Source organism: Artibeus jamaicensis, unplaced genomic scaffold (assembly GCF_021234435.1).
Source record: "Artibeus jamaicensis isolate MK-2021 breed Jamaican fruit bat unplaced genomic scaffold, CSHL_Jam_final contig_519, whole genome shotgun sequence".
NCBI classification, from domain to species: domain Eukaryota; kingdom Metazoa; phylum Chordata; class Mammalia; order Chiroptera; family Phyllostomidae; genus Artibeus; species Artibeus jamaicensis.
The window spans coordinates 29013752-29036992 of NW_026521871.1; the positions used below are offsets into that span (position 1 = coordinate 29013752).

General features: G+C 43.4%; 1 protein-coding gene across 3 annotated transcripts in view; it reads right to left on the reverse strand.

Annotated features, from left to right (window-relative positions):
• TMEM108 (transmembrane protein 108) overlaps positions 1-23241 on the reverse strand; it is a 296705-nt gene that overhangs the window by 125036 nt on the left and 148428 nt on the right. For 2 of the 3 annotated variants that reach the window (XM_037143879.2, XM_053668972.1), the window contains exon 3: positions 17441-17526. In XM_037143879.2, the coding sequence (XP_036999774.2) occupies positions 17441-17480 (40 nt within the window). In that variant the 5' untranslated portion in view covers positions 17481-17526. The remainder of the gene's footprint in view (positions 1-17440; positions 17527-23241) is intronic. The other variant, XM_053668973.1, reaches the window with a different exon arrangement.

Below are 23241 nucleotides of genomic sequence, written 5' to 3' on the forward strand. Positions count from 1 at the left end.
AATCAGAAATGAAGGACACACTAACTGAAATAAAGAACAATTTACAGGGAAACAACAGTAGAGCGAATGAAATTGAGAATCAAATCAATGATTTGGAACATAAGGAGGCAAAAACCACCAATCAGAATAACAAGAAGAAACAAGAATCTAAAAACCAACGATAACGTAAGCAGCCTCTGGGACAACTTCTAGCCTTCCAACATTTGCATCATAGAGGTGCCAGGAAGAGAAGAGAAAGAACAAGAAATTGGAAATCTACTGTATTTTGCCATGTATAGTGCACACTTTTTTGCCCAATTCTTTTAAGGAAAACCAAGAATGTGCATTGGACATGGCTATAATGATTATATACCATGGGTATAGTAATGGGCATAATAATTTATGTATAATGCACAAAAACGTAGGTGCATGTTACAGATGGCAAAATATGGTATTTGAAAAATGAAAGAAAACTTCCCAATTTGATAAAGGAAACAGACATATAATCCCAGAAGCACAGAGAGTCTCAAACAAGATGGATGCAAAGAGGCCCAACTTCAAGACACATCATAATTAAAACGCAAAAAGTTTAAAAATAAAGAGAGAATCTTAAAAGCAGCAAGAGAAAAGAAGTTAGTTACCTATAGGGGAGTTCCCATAAGACTGTCAGCTGATTTCTCAAAAGAAACTTTACAGGGTAGAAAGGACTGGCAAGAAATATTCAAAGTCATGAAAAGTGGAGACCTATAGCCAAGATTGAGCTACCCCAAAAAGTTATCATTTAGAATTGAAGGTAAGATAAAGACCTTCCCAGACAAAATAAACAAACAAACAAACAAAAAAAACCTGAAGGTGCATCATCACCAAACCATTATTATATGAAATGCTAAAGGGACTTATTTAAGAAAAAGAAGATCAACATTATGAACAATAAAATGGCAATGAACATACCTATTGGCAATTGAATCTAAAAAACAAATAAGCAACAAGAACAGAGACAGATTCATGGATATGGAGAGCATTTGCATGGTAGTCTGATGGGAGGGGGTTTTGGGGAAAGATGGGTAAAGAGGTGAGGCGTTAATAAATACAAATAGGTAGTTACAGAATAGCCATGGGGATGTAAAGTACAGTATAGGAAATAGAGTAGCCAAAGAGCTTATACACATGACCATGGACATGGACAATAGTGGGGAGATTGCCTGAGGGAGTTGCAGGTGCTGGGTGAAGGGCAGCAAAGGGGGAAAAATTGAGACAACTATAATAGCATAATCAATAAAATATAATTTTTTAAAAAGCCATGACAAGAGCCTGTAGCATCCGATGTTTCATAGTGTAACACTGACCCTTGTTCTTCTCCCAAGGCATACACACACCATGAGATACTCTCCTTGGAGTTGCTGGCACAGAGCTCATGGCACGATATCCAGGCCTCCTAGAAAAGTCTAGGAAAACTGAGAAATAACATGTGTGCCCCCTGCACCATTAAGCCCCCTGGTAACTGAGGGAGACATAGCGCTGCCAGGCCAGGGTTCAGCAAAGATCAGGGTGAGAGGGCACATGGGAGGGGTGATGATCTTAAAATTCTTCTGAGGAGTGATGCGCCTTAGTTCAGAGCCTGGCAGAGAATCTGAGACACAAGGCTGCCTGTACAGATAAATTCTGGGTGCCTTCATGGGGGACGTGTGTGTGAGACACTGCCCGCTCACTCACAGCCACCTGAGTAAGCGGCTCTGCTCTACATGAATCTCGTTTCCTCAGCCCTGGGGGCTCCAGGAGCCTGAAGCCACTTGTTTCCAGAGAGGCCTGCACCTGTGCACCCATTCTGTGCTCAACCCTGGACTACGTGTACTCTGTGGACACTGCGAAAATCCCTGACCTTGCCCTTCTTTTAAAACAAATCAGAATAGAACAACTCCACTATCAAGGTCTTAAAAGGATTCACCAACTCCTTTCTCTTAACATGATGGCCCAAAAGGTGGTGGGTCAGAGGCCCAGGCATTTGTCCTGCCCTGGTGCTCTGCCCTCCACGGGCCCCACGGCCCAGGCTCTGGACACAGGGCTGGCCTGGGGCGGGAAGGGCAGAGGACCCTCACGACCAGCAGTCTGACTCGGCCAGCACAGACCGTGCGGCTCTCGCCACCTGTGGCAGGAGCACTTGAAATGTCACTAGGGTGGCCAGGAAACTGAATTTTAAACTTTTAGTTCATTTTAACTAATTCACATTTAAAATCTAATGACTAATTCAATTATTAGAACAATTTTAAGTATGTGAATCTAATTTTTCAACTGTAAGTTTTATGAAAGCTAAATGCCAATCAAGTATTTTGATGAAAATCCTGTGTCCAAGTTGAGATGTGCTGTAAATGCAAACTATACATGGGGGTTCAAAGACCTGGAATTAAAAAAGAAAGCAAGATACCTCACTAAGAATTTTTTATATTGATCACATTGTTGAAATGGTAATGTTTTGGATATACTAGGTTTTAAAATTTTTTTCACTTATTTATCTTTAGAGGGGAAGGGAAGGAGAGAGGGAGAGAAATATCAATGTACGGTTGCCTCTTGTGCATCCCCTGTTGGGAAACTGGCCTGCAACCCAGGCATGTGCCCTGACTGGGAATCGAACCGCGGTTGTTTGGTTTACAGACCCGTACTCAATCCACTGAGCTATACCAGCCAGGGCTGGATATACTAGGTTTAATACAATACACTATTTAAACTAATTTCACCTATTTCTTTTCACTTTTTGTAATGCGGCTATTAAAACACCTACAACTGTGGCTTGTGTTCCATGTCCAGCGGACAGTGCTAATCTACACCACAGTTCCGACCCTCTCCACGTGGAGCCTCGCCTGGCAATAGGACCATGCGAGAAACCTGCCCACTGTTCTGTCCAGTTCAGTCCACGTTAGCACAATGTTTTGGGGGTCTTCCATGTGCTGGACACTGTTCTAGGCTGGGAATACAGTATGTTGGTTCTTAGCTGGCATTCCAAAGAAAGATGTAGGCAATAAAAAATAAAGAGCAGAGCCCTGGTAGGTGTGGCTCAGTTGGTTGGAGCTTCTTCCTGTACAACAAAAGTTTGTATGTTCGATTCCTGCTCAGGGCACATGCCTAGGTTGCAGGTACAACTGCTAGTCTGGCTGGTCTGAACGTGTACAGGAGGCAACCAATCAATGTTTCTGTTTCTCTCTCACATCCATGTTTCTCTCTCTCCCCTCCCCTCTCTCTAAAAGCAGTGAAAAAACGTCCTCAGGTGAGGATAAAAAAAAAAAAGAAGAGGCCAGAGAAAAACAACTAGGGAGATTTGATGGAGAGGGCCTGGCTGGTGAGGCAGCGGCTGGGAGGAGCCACGCGGCTGTGCTCCCAGTTCCTGACAGCAGGGAGCCAGGCGGGCAGGGTCCTGGACAGGTCACCTATCCTGTTAGGGTGTCATGTCTCTTCATCTGCTAAATGGGTGGCGATTAATAATGGATCTTCTTGTCAGCTCTAAAAGGATATGATCGTATGACTTATCTGTATATTCTAAGAAGTAAAAACCCTGTCCTGGAAAATGAAACAAAGAGGAACCAAATCAAAACATCCTCACCTCTAATCTCTGAAGGTTTAGCAATCTGAATGCCTCCCTTTGCTCATCCCCTCCCCTTCTTTTTTAAAATATTTTTTGTTTATTTATTTTTAGAAAGAGGGAAAGAACAAAGAAAGGGAGATAAACACCAATGTGTCGTTGCCTCTCAAATGCCCCTTACTGGGGACCCCGTCTGCAACCCAGGCACAGGCCTTGACCAGGAACCGAACCAGCAACCCTTTGGTTCACAGGCTGGCACTCAATCCACTGAGCCACACCAGCCAGGGTTTTTGTTTTGTTTTGTTTTTAAAGAAAATGAAACATATTTGACATGTAGACAGCTCATTCTCATACAGCATCCCAGGATAAACTTCTAAGTTCCCTGCTGCACACACAAGAACGTTTTCCTTTAAAACCTGGACTGGCTTCCTCACGAAAACAATGAGAGGCTCTGTACGAACAAGGCCCTCCTTCTCTCCAATTATACTATAGTTCCCTCAGAAGTCCGTAAATAGTTTCCCAGTTTTCAGAACTTCTTATTTTTCAAGTACCCACTGACTGGGGAAATGTGGGTTCTCAGATTGGCAGTGACTCTGCCGAAGTTCCACCGGTGGGAAACATTTCTAATGAGACCACAACTATAACAGCCACGTCTCTAGGGAAGGAATAAAATATCTGGTCACACTCATTTATTATCACAATTTAATAATGCAAACGAGAAGCCCCCGGGACCACATCCGGGGGGAATTTCAATTACATCTCTAACCAAGGGGCCATGTGACAGTCAGCTTCACAGTCAACCCTTCACTGGTCACAGCCAGCCCTCAGCTAGAACTCCAGACTGGCTCCCCAAGAATGAGGCTTAGGAGGGGGACTGGGAGGAGAGAGGAAGGATATGTAATGGCTTATATTTGTAATGTGATTCATGAGAACGATAACAAGGTTCTAAGAATGTAAGAGATGAGGTTAGGAGTAGAGGAAGGAACGATGGTAGTGAGATAACAACCCAGCATTTACGGCAGGGGTCCTCAACCCTGGCCAATAACAGTCAGGGCCTCTTGTGAACGGGGCCACACAGCAGGAGCTGAGCTTGAAAGCAATGCACTTAAGTCATCTCAAAACCAGTCCCCCGCGTCCCCAACCAGTCCATGGAAAGATTGTCGTCCATGAAACTGGTCCCTGGTGCCACAAAAGGGACTGCCAGTTTACAGCACTGCTTCAAATGCTTTGCATGTGTTAAACATATTAAACATGATAATGTGTGTGTCACTAATTTAAAGCACTTAAACAGTGCCTGGTACAGCCAGTGACCCACAGATCCAGACATACGACACTCTAGCTGACACTTGCGATGGGGACGAGTCCAAGGTGTGACCTGTGCTCCTACCAGAGCTCATGGGAGAAACTGAGCCCCGGTCAGCCTCCGTGGGGCTTTGCTGGACACTGCATCCTTGCCCGCCTCCTTCCCTTTCCAGGCCCACTTCCTAGGCTCCTGCAGGTTTTCTGGGAGCACTGCCCAACACCTGGCTTCTCAGGACTCCTTTCTCAGGGCCCAAGGAGTACTCACAGGGAGTGTGCTAAAGACTCTCTGCCGAAAGAGAAGCTGAATGTCCTGACAAGATCAGACCAACTGTTTGGGTGAAACAGGAGACATTTTTCCTCTATGGAATTTGGTTAGCTAATTAAATCAATATTGTGTTTTAATGTTTAGCTCAGTTATTTTGCACTTACCATTGTCAAAATAACAATGACAGATCAATGGAACAGTGTGCCTGTATTTATCTGCACGCCCTTTTCCACCTGCAGGGCCTCCCCTCTGATGCGGTGAGAGCTGCCCAAACGTGACCCCACACGTGCAGACAAGAACGCTGCCCAGTCATTCAGACTTCCTTCCAAGCTGGCACTCCCCAAATTCGGGGGCTGCCCATGCCTCATAACCACCTCCAGGCTGGACTCTATAATTACCCCCCTGCTCAGGAGACCCACTCCAGAGCTCCCACTCCTCCCCTCTCATTCATCTCCTGCTGCACTGACGGATGCCGGGGCATGGCCTAGCAGGTGCTTGGGGCATGATGCCGGTCCCCCAACCAGGTGACTCCTGGACCCTTGCTCCTCTGCCTATTGGGTAAAGTGGTTACACTCTTATTTCACCTAAGCAAGGAATTTCAAAGTAAACGGTAACATCTCTTCATCTCAGAGAACTCTGGCTCTCTCTTGAGGGCCCTATAATTAGCAGACCTCACAACTGTGAGCACAGAGCTTGGGACCTACCCCTGGGGAGACAGTTGTCTGCCTTTGAGAAAACATCTCGGGAAAATCATTAAAGCGCTTATGCTCCATGGTAACCCGGCTCACTGATCACCATTCAGGGGAACCTCCTTCTTGCCTCTTCTTATCTAACATGGCACAATTACGTCCCCAGCACTGGCCTCATTGGCAAGGTTAGGAAACACACCTTGTGCCCCAGTATATACAGGCACAGAAATCATTTCTAGAGCTGTCTGTGCCCTGGGGGCTCACCACCAATGTGCATCCCACAGCCTCTGAAGCTCATAGCCTTACAGCCCCTGGTTCCTACAAACCATTCCTGGGAGCTTTTAGACCAGCTCGAATTACTATTTTTTGAAACACTCAGCCCTCTATCCTTTACTAGCTAGAGCCGTCTTTTGCATTAAGCTTATGGTAAAACTTCTCCGAAAGCTGTATAAACTCAATAGTTTCCTTTGGTCATGTCTTACTCACCTCCTGACCCACACCCACGGCTTCCTGTGTTGTAGACCACTCTACCTAGTTTTAGGAATTGTAGCTCTACCCCTTGCAGCTAAGGGTGAGAGACGACCTTTGGAATGCCAGCCACAGGAGACAATGCCTATCTCTGGTAGCAAATGCTGCCTCAGTTTCTCTCCCTGCCCCCAGAGCTTGGTTGGAAGTCAATGATGGGTAAGACCCCTCACAGTGGAGGGCAACCTAAGCCAGACACGATCACCTGGGAGGCCTTCATGAAAGGACTTGGGGGGCTGCAACAAAGAGCAATGGACTCTTCCCCCCCCCCCCAACTTTGACAAAGCCTGAGTCCCCATGTCCTCTGGGAGAAGCGCTTCCTGGCTCTAATCCCCTTAAGCCTGAATACCTGTTGGGGAGGGGTGCAGCTCCTTGTGTTGCTAGAGCGTGTCCTGGGGAGAAATCTGGCACCACAAAGACTTGCTGATAAACCTGTGAAATCTGCTCTGCTAAGAGTGCTTTCATTCATATGATAAGGGTCCAAGAGGAAATGAGTATGTCTCCCAAAGTTTCTGCAACTCTCTTCCTGACAGACACTGACTCAGACTCTGAAACCCTCAGATCTCTTTGAAGTGTTATCTACTGTTTGGTCCTTGCTGCCCTGTATTCCTGTGTATTACAACCCAGTAAAAGGCCATGGAAGAGGGTGCTCTGGGCCTTTTTCTCCTCGGAGAAACTGGCCGCTGCTGGCTTTTGTCTCCCCTGAGAAACTGGCCACAGCCCACTCCTCCTCCCCTAAGCAGATCTCAGAATGTCTCAGTCAGTATTCATTCACTCATGTCCGTGGCACCAGGGAGACTTGCGAAGAAGTCGCCCCCACATCCCTGAACTCCACTCTGAATGGGGCTCTGTGCCAGGCAATACATTTATATCGGCACCTCTGTGAGGTGTAGCAATATCATGCTGTAGTCAGTTGAATGGGGGTCCCTCAAAAGTTTTGTCTCCATTCTAACCCTGAAACCTATAAACATGACTTTAATTTGAAAAAATGTCATTGCAGATGTAGTTAAAGATCTTGAGATGAAATCATACTGGATTATCCAGGTGGGTCCTGAATGCAACGACAAGTTCCTTATCAGAAACACGCAGAGAAGAGACGCGGGGAAAAGAGGGAAGGCCGTGGGAAGACAGAAACGAAGTTTGGAGTGGTGCAGCCACAAACCAAGGAACGTCTTCGAGCCACCAGAATGGAAGTCAAGAAAGGATTCTCTCTTGTAGCCTCTGGGGAGAGTGTGGCCCTGCTGACACCTTAGTCTCAGACTTTGGGGCCCCAGGACTGAGAGGAAGAAACCTGTCCTGTTTTAAGGCACCAAGGTTGCGGCAATTGGTTATGACAGCCAATACAGAGGAATTGAATGCATTTTGCAGATGGGGACCTGCTGAAGGTGCTCAGGAGGGAAGGAACGAGTAGTGAGACTGGCCCCAGCCCGCGGGTACCCTGAGTTTTACTCTGGTGCAGCCGGAGTGAAGGCAAGGGGTTCACTTTTAAGGAGCTGTTAGGACACCTTCTGCAGATAAAGGGTTTTTCCCTGGAGGAGAAAGGCTCAAAAACTTCTGAGGGAGAAGAGCAAAAGGAAGAGAGAGCCTGGTGAGGGAAACGACCCAAAGAAAAGGAAGGAGAATGGGTGACTAGAAGGGGAGATACGATAGAGAGAAAGGCACTGTGCGCCTCAGGTTTGGGGATTCTTCCCAGATTCTTGCCTGAAGAAGCCCCAGTGTCCACCATCTTTGCAGAGGCAATGATTAGATGTTTCAGAAAACTTTCAGAGAAGCTTTATCATGAAGCCAACATGAAGCTGCTGAACAAAACAAAACAAAACAAAACAAAACACAGCTTTCTTCATTCAAAAAATTCTGCTCCAACTTCTCTTACTCAACAATTTTCCCAGATCCTGATAAGCTAGAAACCCCCGTTAGATTAGTCCCCATGGATGAGGTTTACGTGCATTAACGGGTCCTACGGACTCGAAACCTGGGTGAGGACATGCCAGCCTCTTTCCCATTTCTTCTCTTAAGCTTTTAAGCAGGATTTGCTAACAACAGTACAGCATAACAACAAGAGAAATAATTAAGTTAATTAAGGGCAGCAGTGAAAAACACCCCGTGTTTGGAAGGCATTTTACAACTTGGGGAATGTTTTTAGACCTTCTGGCGCAACTCTCAACAGTCCTCGTGCAGATGTTCCTCTCTCACCTGCGCATCGCAGCTAAGGACAGTGAGGCAGCCCGGGAGGCTCAGTGCCCCGGGAGCCACCTCACCACTAAGAGGAGGTGGGAACTCAAAGCACGTCCTTTAAACCCAAATGATATGCCCTCTCCTACCATATGTCTTACTTAGCAAACGGACATTCATATCGGAATTTGAACTTACTCATCAAGAGTTAACACTTATATTTGCCTTAGTCAACAGCTCTCCGAAGTGTGAGCATAACTTCCCTCATGCTCACTGTGTACTGGAATGTACCAGAAAGTCACAGAATTGAGTTTCTTTAAAACATTTTATTCTTCAGTCTTCACTGGCATCGCTACAATAAGAATGTCTTACTAAGGTTTGTGTAATCTGCATAAGAGTTGTTGACTTGTGCAAATTAAAAATGTACACCCTAAAATGTAAAGGACATTAAATTAACATGACACCTTTAAGGACCCCGTATGCCTAAACTTCCTGGGTTAATGTCACATTTCAAAGTGTTACTTCCTTAATTTTTCTGTGTGAATGATTTATCTTTCAGAACCAAAGAGATCTGTTCTCCCTAGAGAAGGTTTGCAAATCTCTTCATAATGAAAAGAAAAAAAAAGCAGCCTTGAATTCCTGATTTGCAAAAGGATTATCCAACATAAAGTGAGAAACAGTCAATATAAAATCAGGTTGTAAAACAGGCCCACCTCAGTGAAGAGTCAGGTCAAGGGCCCCGCCGTGTCTCCCTTCGCTTTCTGACCCTCACCAGCCCAGTCCCTGTGCTCTTCTCGTCCTTAGAACAGAGTGAAAACTAACCTCCAGTGTGTCCCCAGGAATGCACGAAACGTCAGGTTCTAACAGGTCCCAACCCTACAACAATGTGCTTCTGCTGGCTCCCTCCCTGACATCTATCCTCTTCCTAAGTCATCCTGGTTTTGTTCCAAGATCCACTTCACCACCAGGCAGCTCAAGTAATTCAAGGAAGCCGAAAGCGTCTCCTGATCCAAACTAGCCCTCCTTCACAAGTGTCAGATGGTGATGCTCAAAGTCCCTGGACTAAAACCTCAGCGTCACTGGAAATTTAGAAAGGCAAATGACTGACCATCCCATGTCTACTGAATCAGAAACTCTGGGCCTTCTGCACTTACACAAGCCTTCCAGGTAATTCTGCTGGATAATTAAGTTTGAAACCACTGCTCTAAGCCAGTGGTTCTCAGCACTGGTTGCCCATTAGAATCACCTGATGCTCAGGCCCCACACTCCCCACCCACCCTTTCTCTCAACGATTCTGATTTAACTGATCTAGGGTGGGATCTGGCCAGGCAATGGGATTTGTTAGAAGTTCCCCAGGTGATTCTAATGTACAGGTAGGTTTGAGATGAAAGCCAGTCAGAGTAATCCAGTCTAAAACACTAAACTGCACCGTGGATAAAATGGATGCTCCCATTTCCATCACACTGACTGAAGACCAAATGTGTCACTAGCACTACCTTAGCCACTGGTGGTACCGCAAGAGAAATGCAGGCTGAGGAACTGCTCTCTGCTACCAGATGGAGTCCGCTCCTCTATTGCCTCCAGAGCAGAGTCGTTAAGCCTTAGGAGTAATCGATCTGCAAGGGGTGGTGGACAGACAGTCCCACAGCTGTTTGGCTGGGAGGCTGCCTCGGCTGGTATTTTTTGTATAAAAAAGGATGAAAATCATTTGGAGAAGAATTCATAGTCAGCTAGGATATGAACCCAAGCAATCTCAATCCAGAATTTGAGCCCTTAACCGTGGCTGCCACACTGTCCTCCATGGAGGTTAGGACCAGCCAGTACACAACAAGGCAAGGGAAGACACCTTTGATGGCAGAGGAGGAAATGAAGCTCCCTCATTTCCTGCGCACACACAATGCAATCTCTATGATGGCCTGTAACATCTAAAAGAACCCTCCATTTCTGGAGTCGACAATTATTTAGACCTAAATTCTATGTCAATTATGGTTTCTAACTCTTCCTCCGGAACCTCAGGGGAACCTGAGGTTAAGGAAGAAGAGTTATAAATTTCCTCTCACTTATCAGGAAAAACAAACCATGAAGACAGGATATGTGAGCCCCACTCAGTGAATGACGGCCCAGCCACTCTGATGTCCCACCAGCTCCCGGAGGGAAGTTCCCTGCCACGTGGGGTGGGAGCTGGGACTAGAGGTGGGTTTGCTGAAACTTGGTCCTACTGGAGTTTCATGGCAGGATCCCGAGGACTATGTAATCCAGGCAGCCATAATCTACCCTAATAATTCTGGATTTTATCTAGACATGCGCTTCCACACTGTAAGGTGTAACTGATGGTGTGTAGTTTCATAGTTCAAGAGGCATTTTTTTTCTTTCTCAGTGGTTCATAAAATCAGAGTATATCTATCCTACAATTAATGAAATCATACATTTGATGAAACGTGGTAATTACGTTAAACATACATTTGAATCCCACTCAAATGCAAGCTCTAGACTAGACTGGAGAAGTGGGAATGAATGAAACAGAGTCCTTATGCCCAAGCAGCTGGCAGACAGGAAGCAAGCGCATGCGCACCCAGAGCTAAAGAGTTTGCGAGGGATAAAATGCTGGCTGTGGGGGCTGGAACACACTGTGAGCATCCACCCCATGAGTGGGGTGTGTCTGATGAGGGCATGAAGGACCAAAGTGAGAGATGAGGTAGAAAAGTTAGCCTGGAATCAGACTGTTAACCAATACTGCATGCTGACCTAAGGAATGTAGGCCTTATACTTTAGGTTAGTAGTTCTCAGACATTTTGGTCTCATGGCCCCTTTATGCTCTTAAAAAGTATTAAAGACCACAGAGAGCCTTTCTTTACATGGCTTAGATCTGCTAATGTTTATTGTATTAAGATTAAAGCTGAGAAACAAAAATACTAATTCATTAAAAATAATGAACTCGTTACATGTTAACAAATAACATTTTAAATGAAAAAAAAAACAACCATGTTTTCTAAAACAAAAAGAATTAATGAGGAGGCCATTGTTTTATATTTTTATAAATCTCCTTAATCTGGCTTATGAAAGACAGCTTGCTGGCTCTCAGAGGAGCGCCTGCATTCAATCTCTTGTGGTATATGTGAAGTGTATAAAGAAAATCTGGCTTCATAATGACATGTAGTTGGAAAGCGGAGAACCTCACGGACTTCCCACAGAGGCCTGAGGGGTCCCCAGAGGTCCTTGGACAACACTATGAGAACTGCTGCTCTTGGTACTGCAAAGCCACTGAAAAGTTATCAGCTGATGACAGGCAACTAATTCTGCAGCAATGGGATGGTGATTGGAAGAGGAGGGGAAGAGGCCTAAGAATAGGGCAACAAGCAGGGAGACTATTAAAAGGTCCAGGCAAGACCATACAAACCCTTCACTCAGCAGACCTAGTGGGGATGCAGAGAAATTAATGGGTCCACAGCACGTTAGAGTCCACGGGGGCTGGAATCCAAATGCACCCTGGGTGGGGCAGAGAACAAGAATGACTTTGGGTATTCAGGGTTGGAAATCTGGGTGGATGGTGACGACGATAACAGGGCACAGATAAGGTGTAAGAAGATTGGTCCTGGTTTTAGCTGACCAAAGAGGAAAGGAATGAGCTAGAAAGAGAAACGATATGAAGATTCCGGACCACCGACTCAAAAAGATCCAGACAGGCCCTGGGAAGCTTACCAGTCTCAACTGCTCTACTCAATACTGCTTAAAATGATACTTAAATATTGTGTGTGTTCTAAGGTAAAACTAATTTCTTTAAAAATGCAAATAACCCCGAGTTATGGAGAAGCTCCTTAATTCTCCTTAACCAATAAAGCACACCTTGGCATTGATTGGTCAGGTTGCTCTGTATTTTCATGGAACACAGGAAAACTTCAGATCGCAGACCACTGTAGGACAATTGTCCTGGGAAGGTACTCAGGTGGGGACCTTGGGTCTAAAGATGGGTGGAGCAAAAAGAGAGATAAAATTTTAATCCCTTGTGGAAGGTGTAATTACTTATATGGATATTTCCAGTTTAAGAAGTGACAGGAGAGAAGACTAGTCACTAGGTAGCTGGTTGGTGAGAAGGGATAGAGTTGAAAAGGCACCAGAGACCTTCGGCTCACTTTGAAGTATTTTAGGGGCATCTGCTCAGCTCCAGAGATCAGATGAAGAGAAGCTGGTCATCTCATCAGAAAAGAATTTGACACTCAACTAGCTTTTCATGCCTGGAAGAGTAGAGAGAGGTGGGTGATATGAATTTTGGGGTATGTATGTATGTGCATAAATCAAGTGTGAGACTGAGGCACAATGCCCACGTCCCCAGTAAACAGAGCAGAAAAGCTGGTATTCCTTTCCTTCTGAAGTCTATTGATTAGGGGCCTTAATCCATGCCAGTGGTTCTCTTCCTCTTCCTCCTCCTGAGTAAGGCAGGAGCCTGTGGAAAGTTCTTTGGATTGAACAGAAGGTCACTCTGGGTGGTCAGCATGGTCCAGTATGTGCAGAGGATGTAAAAGCAAGCAAGATGTAGCAATAAGAATACAGAACATGATTCAAAAAACACAACTGCCTGGGTGTAGAGCAAACCCTTAACTTATGAAATGCACTGTATTTTTCAGACTATAAGACACACACACCCCACCTTCATTTGGAAGGAATAATGGTTGTTAATGCTGCTGTTGAGTTCTGTTTACATTTACATTGGTGAAATATTATGTTATTTATGTTATTAAATATTTTACCACATTTTTTTGCTTCAAAAATTTTTTTTCCTATTTTCCTCTAAAACCGAGGTGTGTCTTACTGTATCACTCCTATCACTCCTTAATTCTGAGTAAGTATCCAAACAACTTTGATTTGAATAAATATGGTACATCAAAGCTTCTTATTTTCATAAGTTCATAATACTTGTCTTAGTCTTCTTAACAGTGAGGCAACACAAAGAATTTCCAGTACACAGCACCCAGGCAAAGACCAAGTCAGCTAATGTGGGACTCAGTGCCTTCCCAGCAGGTCATGTTCTTAAAGATTTGTGATGATACTCCTTACTTTCCATTAGTACTTTTAAAAAAAGTTGTGACATGGCCTGAGAAAGGCAGCCTCAATTATGTCACCTTCCTCCTTTTATAGAAGGGGATCGATGATAATTAATGTCCCACTTGCCTTGTAAAGTATGAGGATCAAATCCTATTAAAACGTCTGGTGAACCAAAAGTCCCACGCAAAAGTTAGTTATAGTGGAGCTCCTGGTTAGGTGGGAGCCCTCTCTTCCAGACAGAAGGCCCGACAAAGGAACTGGCATTGACTGGAGGTCTTCTCTATGCCATGTTATCTCACCCAGTACCATCTTATGCAGTGGGTGGTCATATCCCATTTGACATATGAGGCACATGAGGTGGAGGAACTTAGCTAACATGAGCTACCTACCAAGTGGTAGGGCTAGGATTTAAACCCTGGTGTGCTGCTCAAAAACCCAGGTATCCTTAGCACTAGCTTCACATCTACTTTATTACTTAGTTCTACAAAAGAAAAATGAAAGCAGCATTTGGCTTTTACATGACCATGAAGGCTCTCATCATTACCCTCATCCTCAAGTTTTCGGTTGCTCTAAACTATGATATAAAATGTGCTAAACCTTCCCAAAGGGCTACAGCTGGCAGGATGAAACAGTCAGCCCTGCACTGTGGAATGCAGCCCAAGAGCTAAAACAAAGGCAGAGTCTGTCAGTTGTAATAAAAGTAAAATATTAAAACCTCAATTGCCCTGCCTGCCAAAGATTGCATCCCTCAGCCCCTATCAGGCACACGCACAAGCCCCAATGACTGCTGATTGGGATTCAGTGATCCAGAGAGAGCTTGGGTTTTTTGTTTTGTTTTAGCCGCATCTGCCGTAACTAATAAGATGTACACTTTACCGATCATAGGCTAGACCCAGCTCTGTCTAGCCATAGACAGAGGCAAAGCCATAGACATGGCAAAGGGGCCATGCTGATGATTTCTCCTATGTGTGGTGGAGGTGCCAGGCAGGATGAAAAATTGGGCATGAACAAGCAGGTCAGAAAGACCTGGGTGTGAATCCCAGCTCCATCACTCACTACCTGGTCACCGTGGGCCAGTCCTTAACTTACTCATTGGAAACACTTCTTCATCTTGAAACAAGTACCCCTCTAAAACAAATGAGATGATGCAGGTGAGATGATCCGCAGATGCCTGTGAACACAGTAGGCGTTCAAGAGGGAGTAGATTCTCTGATGGTTATAATGACTCATGTACTAGTTATTGTTTGCCTGTTTGTTTTTAACAGACACTCTCTGTGGTAGACCAAAGATGACTACAAATTCTTACTACTTTTTCCCTTTGAGAGATGGGGTCCAAGCCTGCTCCCCTTGAATCAGGGTTGGTCTTAGTGACTTCCTTGGCCAACACAATGTGACTGAAGTGCTGTTCTGGGATTTCTACACGGAGTTCATAAGAAGCCTTATAGGTTTGCCCTGGCCTCATAGCCATGAGCCACCCTGCAGAAGTCTGAGCACCCTGAGGCCACCCTGCTGAAGCCCCACTGCCTCCTGTGAAAGGGCCTCAGGGAAAAAGAGATGCTGGGCCAGCCCCAGCTGCTCCAACCTCAGCTGCTCCTGTTCCAGCTGTTGGAGTTATTCCAGCCCCAGCTGTTGGAGTTATTCCAGCCCAGACCCCAGACACCGGCAGCTCTGCCAACCCCTGCCCAAGCTGCAGATTCATGAGCAAAATAAATGACTCTTTTTACTTTAAGCTGCAATGTTTTGAGGTAGTTTGTTATGTAACAAAAGAGAAACAAAACACTCTTATCAGGATTTTCCCCCTGAAAATTAAAAACATCAGTTTGCTGAATTATACTGTCACATATTAAGTTTATGTTGATTCTATAGTTCTCAAGTCTATTTTATTTTTTCCTTTTTTACTTAATCTTTATTGTGTTTTTTCCCCATTACCATTTAGTCCCCTTACACCCCAGCAACCACCACACTGTAGACACTGAAAACCATTTTCTTTGTGGACAATATTAATCCAAGCATAACTTATTAATTGGCTGACCAGTGACATGTATGAGCTACTATGTGTGTGTGTGTGGGGGAGGCTATGCATGCCAGAGTTTAAGTTCTTTAGAATTTTTCTAAACATCCAGTGCCTCCCACAGGAAAAATAATGCTACAAATAACACTCCTTCATCTTAACGAACTTGTGAAAACCATGCTCTGAAGCCAGGCTCACTGAATCCAGTGCCCAAGTGTTCCACCCTCCCAGTTCTGTACAAAGCTGGGCTCCAGCCCACGACCGGCTATCTAGCAATCAGAGTGGTTTATTGAAGGCCACTACCCACCTTTCTCCTAACCAGTAGGAAACTACTTACTCTGGCAAGCTTGCCACGAAGGTGTTAGGACAAAGTAGATTTCTGCAGTAGATTATCTGGAAAATCTTTGAGGAAAACCCCTTTAGCTTTCACTTATGCTCCACTTTGGAAGGGCCTTGGAGGATAAGACTTGGCTCTGAAACATAGGACACGACTTACCTGATGCCTTTTAAATAATATTATGTAAACTCTGGGCCGTGTAATCAGCATGGTGAACTCAAACATTTTGCTGCCTCCCAAATCGACGATGCTCTTTTTCATTTCCTGGTTCATCTGCAAAGCCTGCCTGTCCTCCTGGGGGGTGGGGTGGTGGTGTGTGTGTGTGTGTGTGTGTGTGTGTGTGTGTGTGTGTAATCTTATTTAACCTTCAAATGTCCCCTCACCCATCAAGGCAGAGTTAATCATTTTTTGACGACCTTGCTTTTTCAATCTGTAAAGCCTTTTCTTTAACAAGAAAGCTTATCATTTTTTAAAAGAAGCAACAACTCACAGTCCTAGAGAAAACATGGAAACAAACATGAAAGTTGCTATAACTCCTGGCGACGCTCCACCAGACTGAAGTAGGCTGATGCAGTCCGCGTTTGAGGGATCATAATTCAGTAGCAGCAACGAGTCAATTAAAATACCAACCAGAATGCTGTCTGTAGATAAAGTGCCGAGAACTGGGGGTGCAACATAACTTGAATGGCTAATTCTAAGGGCTGACTGGTGATTTGCACCTCAACCTCCTTCATGCTAAATTCTTGGCAAAAGTTAATAAGGAGCCATTCAGCCCAGGAAAGAGAGGTCCTCTATTTACCTTGGCAAGAACCTGACAAACACATTCAATTCTAAATTTTCCTAACTCGACGGCTTTTGTATGACCTGGAATGGGAAATGCCTGTTGTCCCGAGTGGGTCAATCCCAACATCAAAACTGCCTACTGGGATTGGTGTTTATATTCATTCATTAAGGATGCCAGTCTCAAAGGCCATACAAGCACTAAGTGGCAACTGGCATTTTGCATCACAATCCACAAAACTCATGAGTAACATGCAGCAAGTCCCAACTGAACACTCTTCATTCTATCACCAAATTTAAAGAAATTACATTTTCCACTCTCATTATTTAAGAACAAGCATCACTATGCAAACTATTCCAAGCCAAAGGCTGAACAAACACTGAATGGTAACAGCTCTGACACAAAATGCACAGAACGCACAACCTACCACTCCCTCTCCCTGTGAGAGTTACAGAGGATCATCCTGGAACACTGTTTACCACACAAACCAGAGCAACAAGGTGTCTGACACTCCTTCTTGAATTAACTATAGGCAACATGCCAATTTAGAATTACAACAGAGTCTACATTATAACTGATACCCAAGGCAACAGAATAACTAAATGCTTGATACTTCAGGCACCTAGATGATGCAGAGGGAAAATTTACTGTCCTCTCTCAATGACCAACCCTGGTCTTCCTCCAGAAAGTGGGTGAGTCTCTGGCAGTGGACAAACACGGTGTGACACTGGTACGTTCCAGGACAGAAGAAATGTGGTAATAACTTACTTAACAGTTGGCAATAGAGGGCCTGTAAACTTCTCTTCATGGTATCATCTGGTCCTTCTTGTCCTCCAGTTTATTCATGATTCTGTCTAGGGAATTGGGAGAAGAAAATTGTTACATGTGGGGAATATAATTCAAGTCGATAATCAAGAAGAACTCCACTTAACATGATACTAGTTGTAAAGGCAAAAGCACCTGACTCTGAAAAGAAAAATTATTTTCTTTTTTAAGATTTTATTTATTTATTTGAGAGGGGAAGGAAGGAAGAGAGGGAGAGAAACATCAATGTGTGGTTGCCTCTTGTGTACCCCCTACTGGGGACCTGGCCCACAACCCAGGCATGTGGCCTCACTGGGATTTGAACCAGCAACCCTTTAGCTCACAGGCCAGCACTCAATCCACTGAGCCACACTAGCCAGGGCTGAAAAGGAAAACTCTTCAAATGGCTACACCACAGTATAATTTACAACAGTATATGCTATAAAAGTTACCAGTTAATCAAATTGGCCAAATCCTGAAATATGCATACCACTGAAGGAAACTTATTTGGGTAACTAGAGAGTAAGAATCTGGCTTTGGAACTTTTGAGGCTTCCAATCATCCTCTCCTGAATCTCTGATTTTAAAACAAGAGAGATAAGAAATTTCTAATCTCATTTCTACTATGGTGCTAAACAACCCAAACAACTTCACCACACTTGAAATTGTATTGCATTAAACTTTTCTATCACTCTCTGTTATAAAACATACCTCTAATACAGAATATTTGGAAAAATATAGCTAAACAGAAAATATAGATAAGAATATATAAGAAAATACAAATGATCTATTTCTCTAGCCTTCAAGTATACATTTCTAGTGGCCTGTCTCATTTTATGCATTATACATTCTAATTCTTCTCCATAGTAGCAGAAACATCTTGTATTGTGTTAACTTTAAACGGCACACAGTATTTAGTTAAATTCCTAGAAATGGAAATGCAAGGACACAATTTATGGCTTTTGAACCATATTGCCAAGCAGACTTTCATCAATACCGGTACATGAGGATATTTATTGGACTACAACCTACCCAATGATGAAGATTTATAATTTCTTTCCCTCTTTGCCAAGTAAGTGGGCAAATGTTCTGTCTGATGGCTTTAGTTTGCATTTTATGTGTTTATGAGTCATTTGTCTTTAAAATATTGTAAACTCACATTTGACAAAGATTCTTCAGTCAGGCCCCGGAGCCGCCTTCTTAGGCCCTTCCATGCATGTCCTTGTCAAACCCAGTTTTAGCAAGAACCCTGCTAAGTTGGCATCACCGGAATTGCTACCCACGCCATGCTCAAACTCTAATCGCCCTCAATATATGATCAGGGCCCTCATCCCCCACCTTGCACAGGGGATGATGACCCTGGCCTGTCTTCAGTGAGAATCCTGATGGGTCAGATTAGCCAGAATGCCTTGGTATTTCTTCTTAGTAATTTTCCATCCAATGATCTCCAACCCTATTCCTTGCTAAACTTTCACTTGCCCGTGCCATATGAGGGTTTGAGTCCAATCTCTGTCTCCCACGGTAAAATCCCATTGTAGTAATCCCTCTGCTATTCTGATGGTTCAGAATAAAGTCTGCCTGACCATCTTTAACAAGTGTCATTGAATACTTTTAAAAAATTCATTCCTTCATTTCAATTTTACTCTCAAGGTTGAATACTGTTTTCCTTAACACAGTCTTTAACCATTCTCTACTGACATGTTGGAATTTTTTTTCATGATACCCCAAGTAAGAATTGATTTGTCTTTAAAAAATTTAACTGAGCTATAATTCATGTATCCTAAAAGTCAGCCTTAAAGTATACAATTCAGTTGTCAGTGTATTCAGAAGTTGTGCGACCATCACCAGTACCTAATTCCAATATATTCTCATCACTGTAAGAAGAAATTCCCACGTTCATTAGCAGTCATTTCCCATCTTTCCCTTCCTCCATTCCCTGGCAACCACTAATCTACTATAGATTTGCCTATTCTGTGCATTTCACATAAATCGAATCATACAATGCATGGCCTGTCGTTTCTGGCTCTTTCACTTAACATAATGTTTTAAAGGTTCATTCATGCTGTAAAGCATCCTGTTTGTTTGTTTATTTATTTAAGAATGACATATGCATACACTACTATGGTTAGAAAGGCCATCCTCAGTCCAAGATTACATAAATAGTTGCCTGTGCTTTATTCTTGTACATTTTTTACTTATTTTCTGGACTTTGTATCATGCTTTACTTCTTTGTTTGCTCGTTCTTCTGCTATAACAATAAGTGTTGCTTAAATTGGTCTAGAATGCCCTTGGTTTTTACTCTTCTTTTAAAGATTTGCCTAGTTCTTTGAACTTGTTGAACCCTCCAAATTAAGTTCAAAATCGTTTAACTAAATTCCAGAAAAATAATCATTCAGATCATAGTTAGAATAATCTACTTGCTTTATTAACTTTGGAGAGACCTGATCTTTTCAAAATCCAAGTGTGGTAAGGAGAAAAATAGATGATAGTTTAGGCTGTAGCTCTAGAGATCAGAAGAATTCTTCTCAGAGGGTGAGAAGCGCTCTTTTTGTGGAGCAGAATGACTTGTTTGGGAAAACTGAAGCCGTTTCTCTCACAGTGTCATCTGGGTGAGGAACAGGGAGAGAAAGAATAGTCAAATTCCTCTCCACTATAAAATAAATAGGAGAGTTGAGTTCCCAAAGGCCAAGAATGAGCGGTTAAGCAATCCAGAAATCAGGAAGGCTGAGATGATAAACCAAAGATGTAAAGAGACAGAAAAAAAGAGGCAATTCCAAAAGACAGCAGCAGGTGGGAGCTACGAATAAAGGGTCAAGCGAGAAATTCTCCATGGGAGATGACCCCAACTTTCAGGTGTATGATATTTAATTTTGCATCACTTCTTTTTTATGCTTTTTGTATTTATATGTCACATCTTTCTTCCTTCTCCCCCACAATGCTTATCCAACACTAGTATCCTCAAAACCTCAGCAAATGTCTTGTACAAAATAGCCCTGTATGGATGGTGCTCAGCTGGGCAGTAAAAGAGAAGGCGCTATGACCCAAGACAAGGGTGACCGGGAACAGAGGTGGGATGCACTGGAGCCATAAGCAGTGGTAGCAGACATCTATGGAGGGCTGAGGACGTGGTAAGTATTCAATACATGTACAGTGCACAAGGAAATGAATGAATGAATGAAGGAGTGATCAGGCAACAGGACAGCAGAGAGAGTTGTAGTTTAAATTGGTCACGGGGAAACCTAAGCTCCTCACTCTTCTCTGGAAGTTTTTTTGAGGTCTTCAAGAAACTGTTAGACTTTCCATGAGGCATGGATGAGAGCCATTTTACTCACATATCAAGAAACAACTGCACCCATAAATCTGGGACACTTGGGCTCATCTGGGCCACACAGGGCCATCCTAACTACAAGCACGATGTGGTCTAGTGTTTAAAACTAATGTTTATTTGGGCCTTTCTGTGGAGTTTTGCAGTGTTTTCCCCTTCATTTAAGTTATATGGTCTTGTTAATTTCTAGGCATTTTATATTTACTCATTTTGCCTCTGTGACGGAATTTGTGTTCCCATTACATTTTCTAATTGCTTCTACATGAAAATGACTGGGTTTTTATATATTCATTTAGTGGCCTAACTGAACTCACTCACCCATTATAATGATGCTTTCGCAGCTGAGTCTCTTAGGTCAATTGTGCTGCTTTGGATGGATGGAGAGCTACAACGAGATTCCATCCAAAGCCTCTTTTCAATTGTACAGTTGGAAACATTAATTGTATCTGGTGCCTCAGGAAATAATTTAGGAGCTCCAAGGATGACAATTAATTTCTGGAATGAAATTCTGAGAAAATGCAGAGTTTTATAGCCAAAGGCTGAACAAAAGCAGGGAGAAAGGGGACGATGATGCAAACCTTTGACGAAACACGCAGAGAAAGCAGCACAGGTGGGGAACTCACTGATGATTAGCTTGGGAGGAACAAGGGACTGCAAGAAACCTGAGTCACTCACTCCCTGAGGAGAGTGAGCCCAGTAGAACCCCGCCTCTCCCACTGCCTCAAATGGGACAGTTATATCCGTGCCATCGACTCAGGAGGCAATTCCCCTTTGTGGACCTCTGAAAATGTGCCAGCTAGAAATGTCCATGTAGCAAGTTAAGAGAGAAGCTCTGATATTTGATATGCAAACTGGCTTGAAATGATAAGTTCATAGAAAACAAATACAAAATGGCTGGGAAAATCCTGGAAAACAAAAGCAAAAAAGTTCCCCAAAAAGTGGGGCTAGGGGAGGATAAAGCTGCCAGCCCCATCAGACATAACATGCTCTAAAGCCTCTGTAATTAAAACAATTTGATACTGACACATGAATAGACCCAATTTTATATGGAAATTTAGAATATGATCAAGGCAGCATACCAAATCAGTGGGCAAAAAGATGAATTCCTAAATAAATCTTGAGAGAATGGCAGAGTAATATAAAAAAAGATAATTGTGCTTACTCCAAATACTACACATCAGCGGGAGTTCCAAACGGACCAGACATTTATTTGTTTTAGTTTCTGATCATTCCATGGTCTTTATCACCTGCTATCAGACTGACCACCAAAGACATTGTAACAATGTCCGCTGAATTAAAAAAAACAATGTATAAATGTATGAGTTTATACAAACCACAGCCTGGCATTATTCAATTTTATCATTTTATCTGACTGAATAGGTGGGACATGGCACTTCTGTGTTCATTTTAATTTAATGTTCTTTGTGTACTAGGGAGATTGAAACCCCCCCTCAAAAAAACACAGTCCCTAATATTTGGTTTCTTTTTGTACAAACTGTCTGCTGACATCCTTTGATCATTCAGTCCCTCCTTTCAAAGAGCCTGGAAGTGGCCAGAGGTCAGTCTGAAACTTTGGCTGTTGTAACAACTGAAGTTTATCAGACATTCGTAGAATGTGGATCCTGAAACTATTTGTCAAGGGACTCTAATTCTGATTGTGCTGTTTATCTCAGTCCAGTTAAAAGAACTTCAGCCTAGGGACCTTAAACAATCACCATTGCATCCTACCATTTTTAAACAAATGATTAGGCTGAAAGGATGTGGGGGCTGGAGTGGGAGGGGGACAAGCTTGTTTTTGCTTGGATGTGAGTCAGCATGTCACTCCTGGTTCAAAAATGTGAAGCATCCCTGCTGAATTACTCAGGTTTTCTGGCTCGCCTCTCATATCTCCATCTAGATGAAGTGAAGCCTTATAAATAAACAAGGACGTTTTCTGGATGATGCTTTGTTTACTCCCAATTAGCCTTTTCGAGGCACCTGGGGCTGAATAGAGGTACTTTGTTTTTATAACTGACATCGTATGAGATTCAGGCTGTAGAAACCTGAGTCATTCATCCCTTTCTCTCTGTACTTAAGTCCAATCAATCACTAAATTTGGCCTTTCAATTTTACTGATTGTTTAGTCCAATCAATCACTAAAATTGAGAGATACCGGCTCAATATCTCTCGAACACATCTGTGTGTTGCCACTCAGGCTGCTACACCTTAGCACAGGTGCTCTGTTGTTCAGATTACTGTCGAGCCTCTCTCTGGGCTTCTCAAAACTGTTCTTGCTTCTCTGCAATCCAATCTCTACTAAGTAGCCAAACCAGGGATTTTTATAAATGCCAATCAGATTATGATATTTTTAAGCTTAAAATCCTCCAATAGTTTTTTTACAATATATTTGATTGATTATGGCATTACAGTTGTCTCAATTTTCCCCCTTTGCCCCCTTCCAC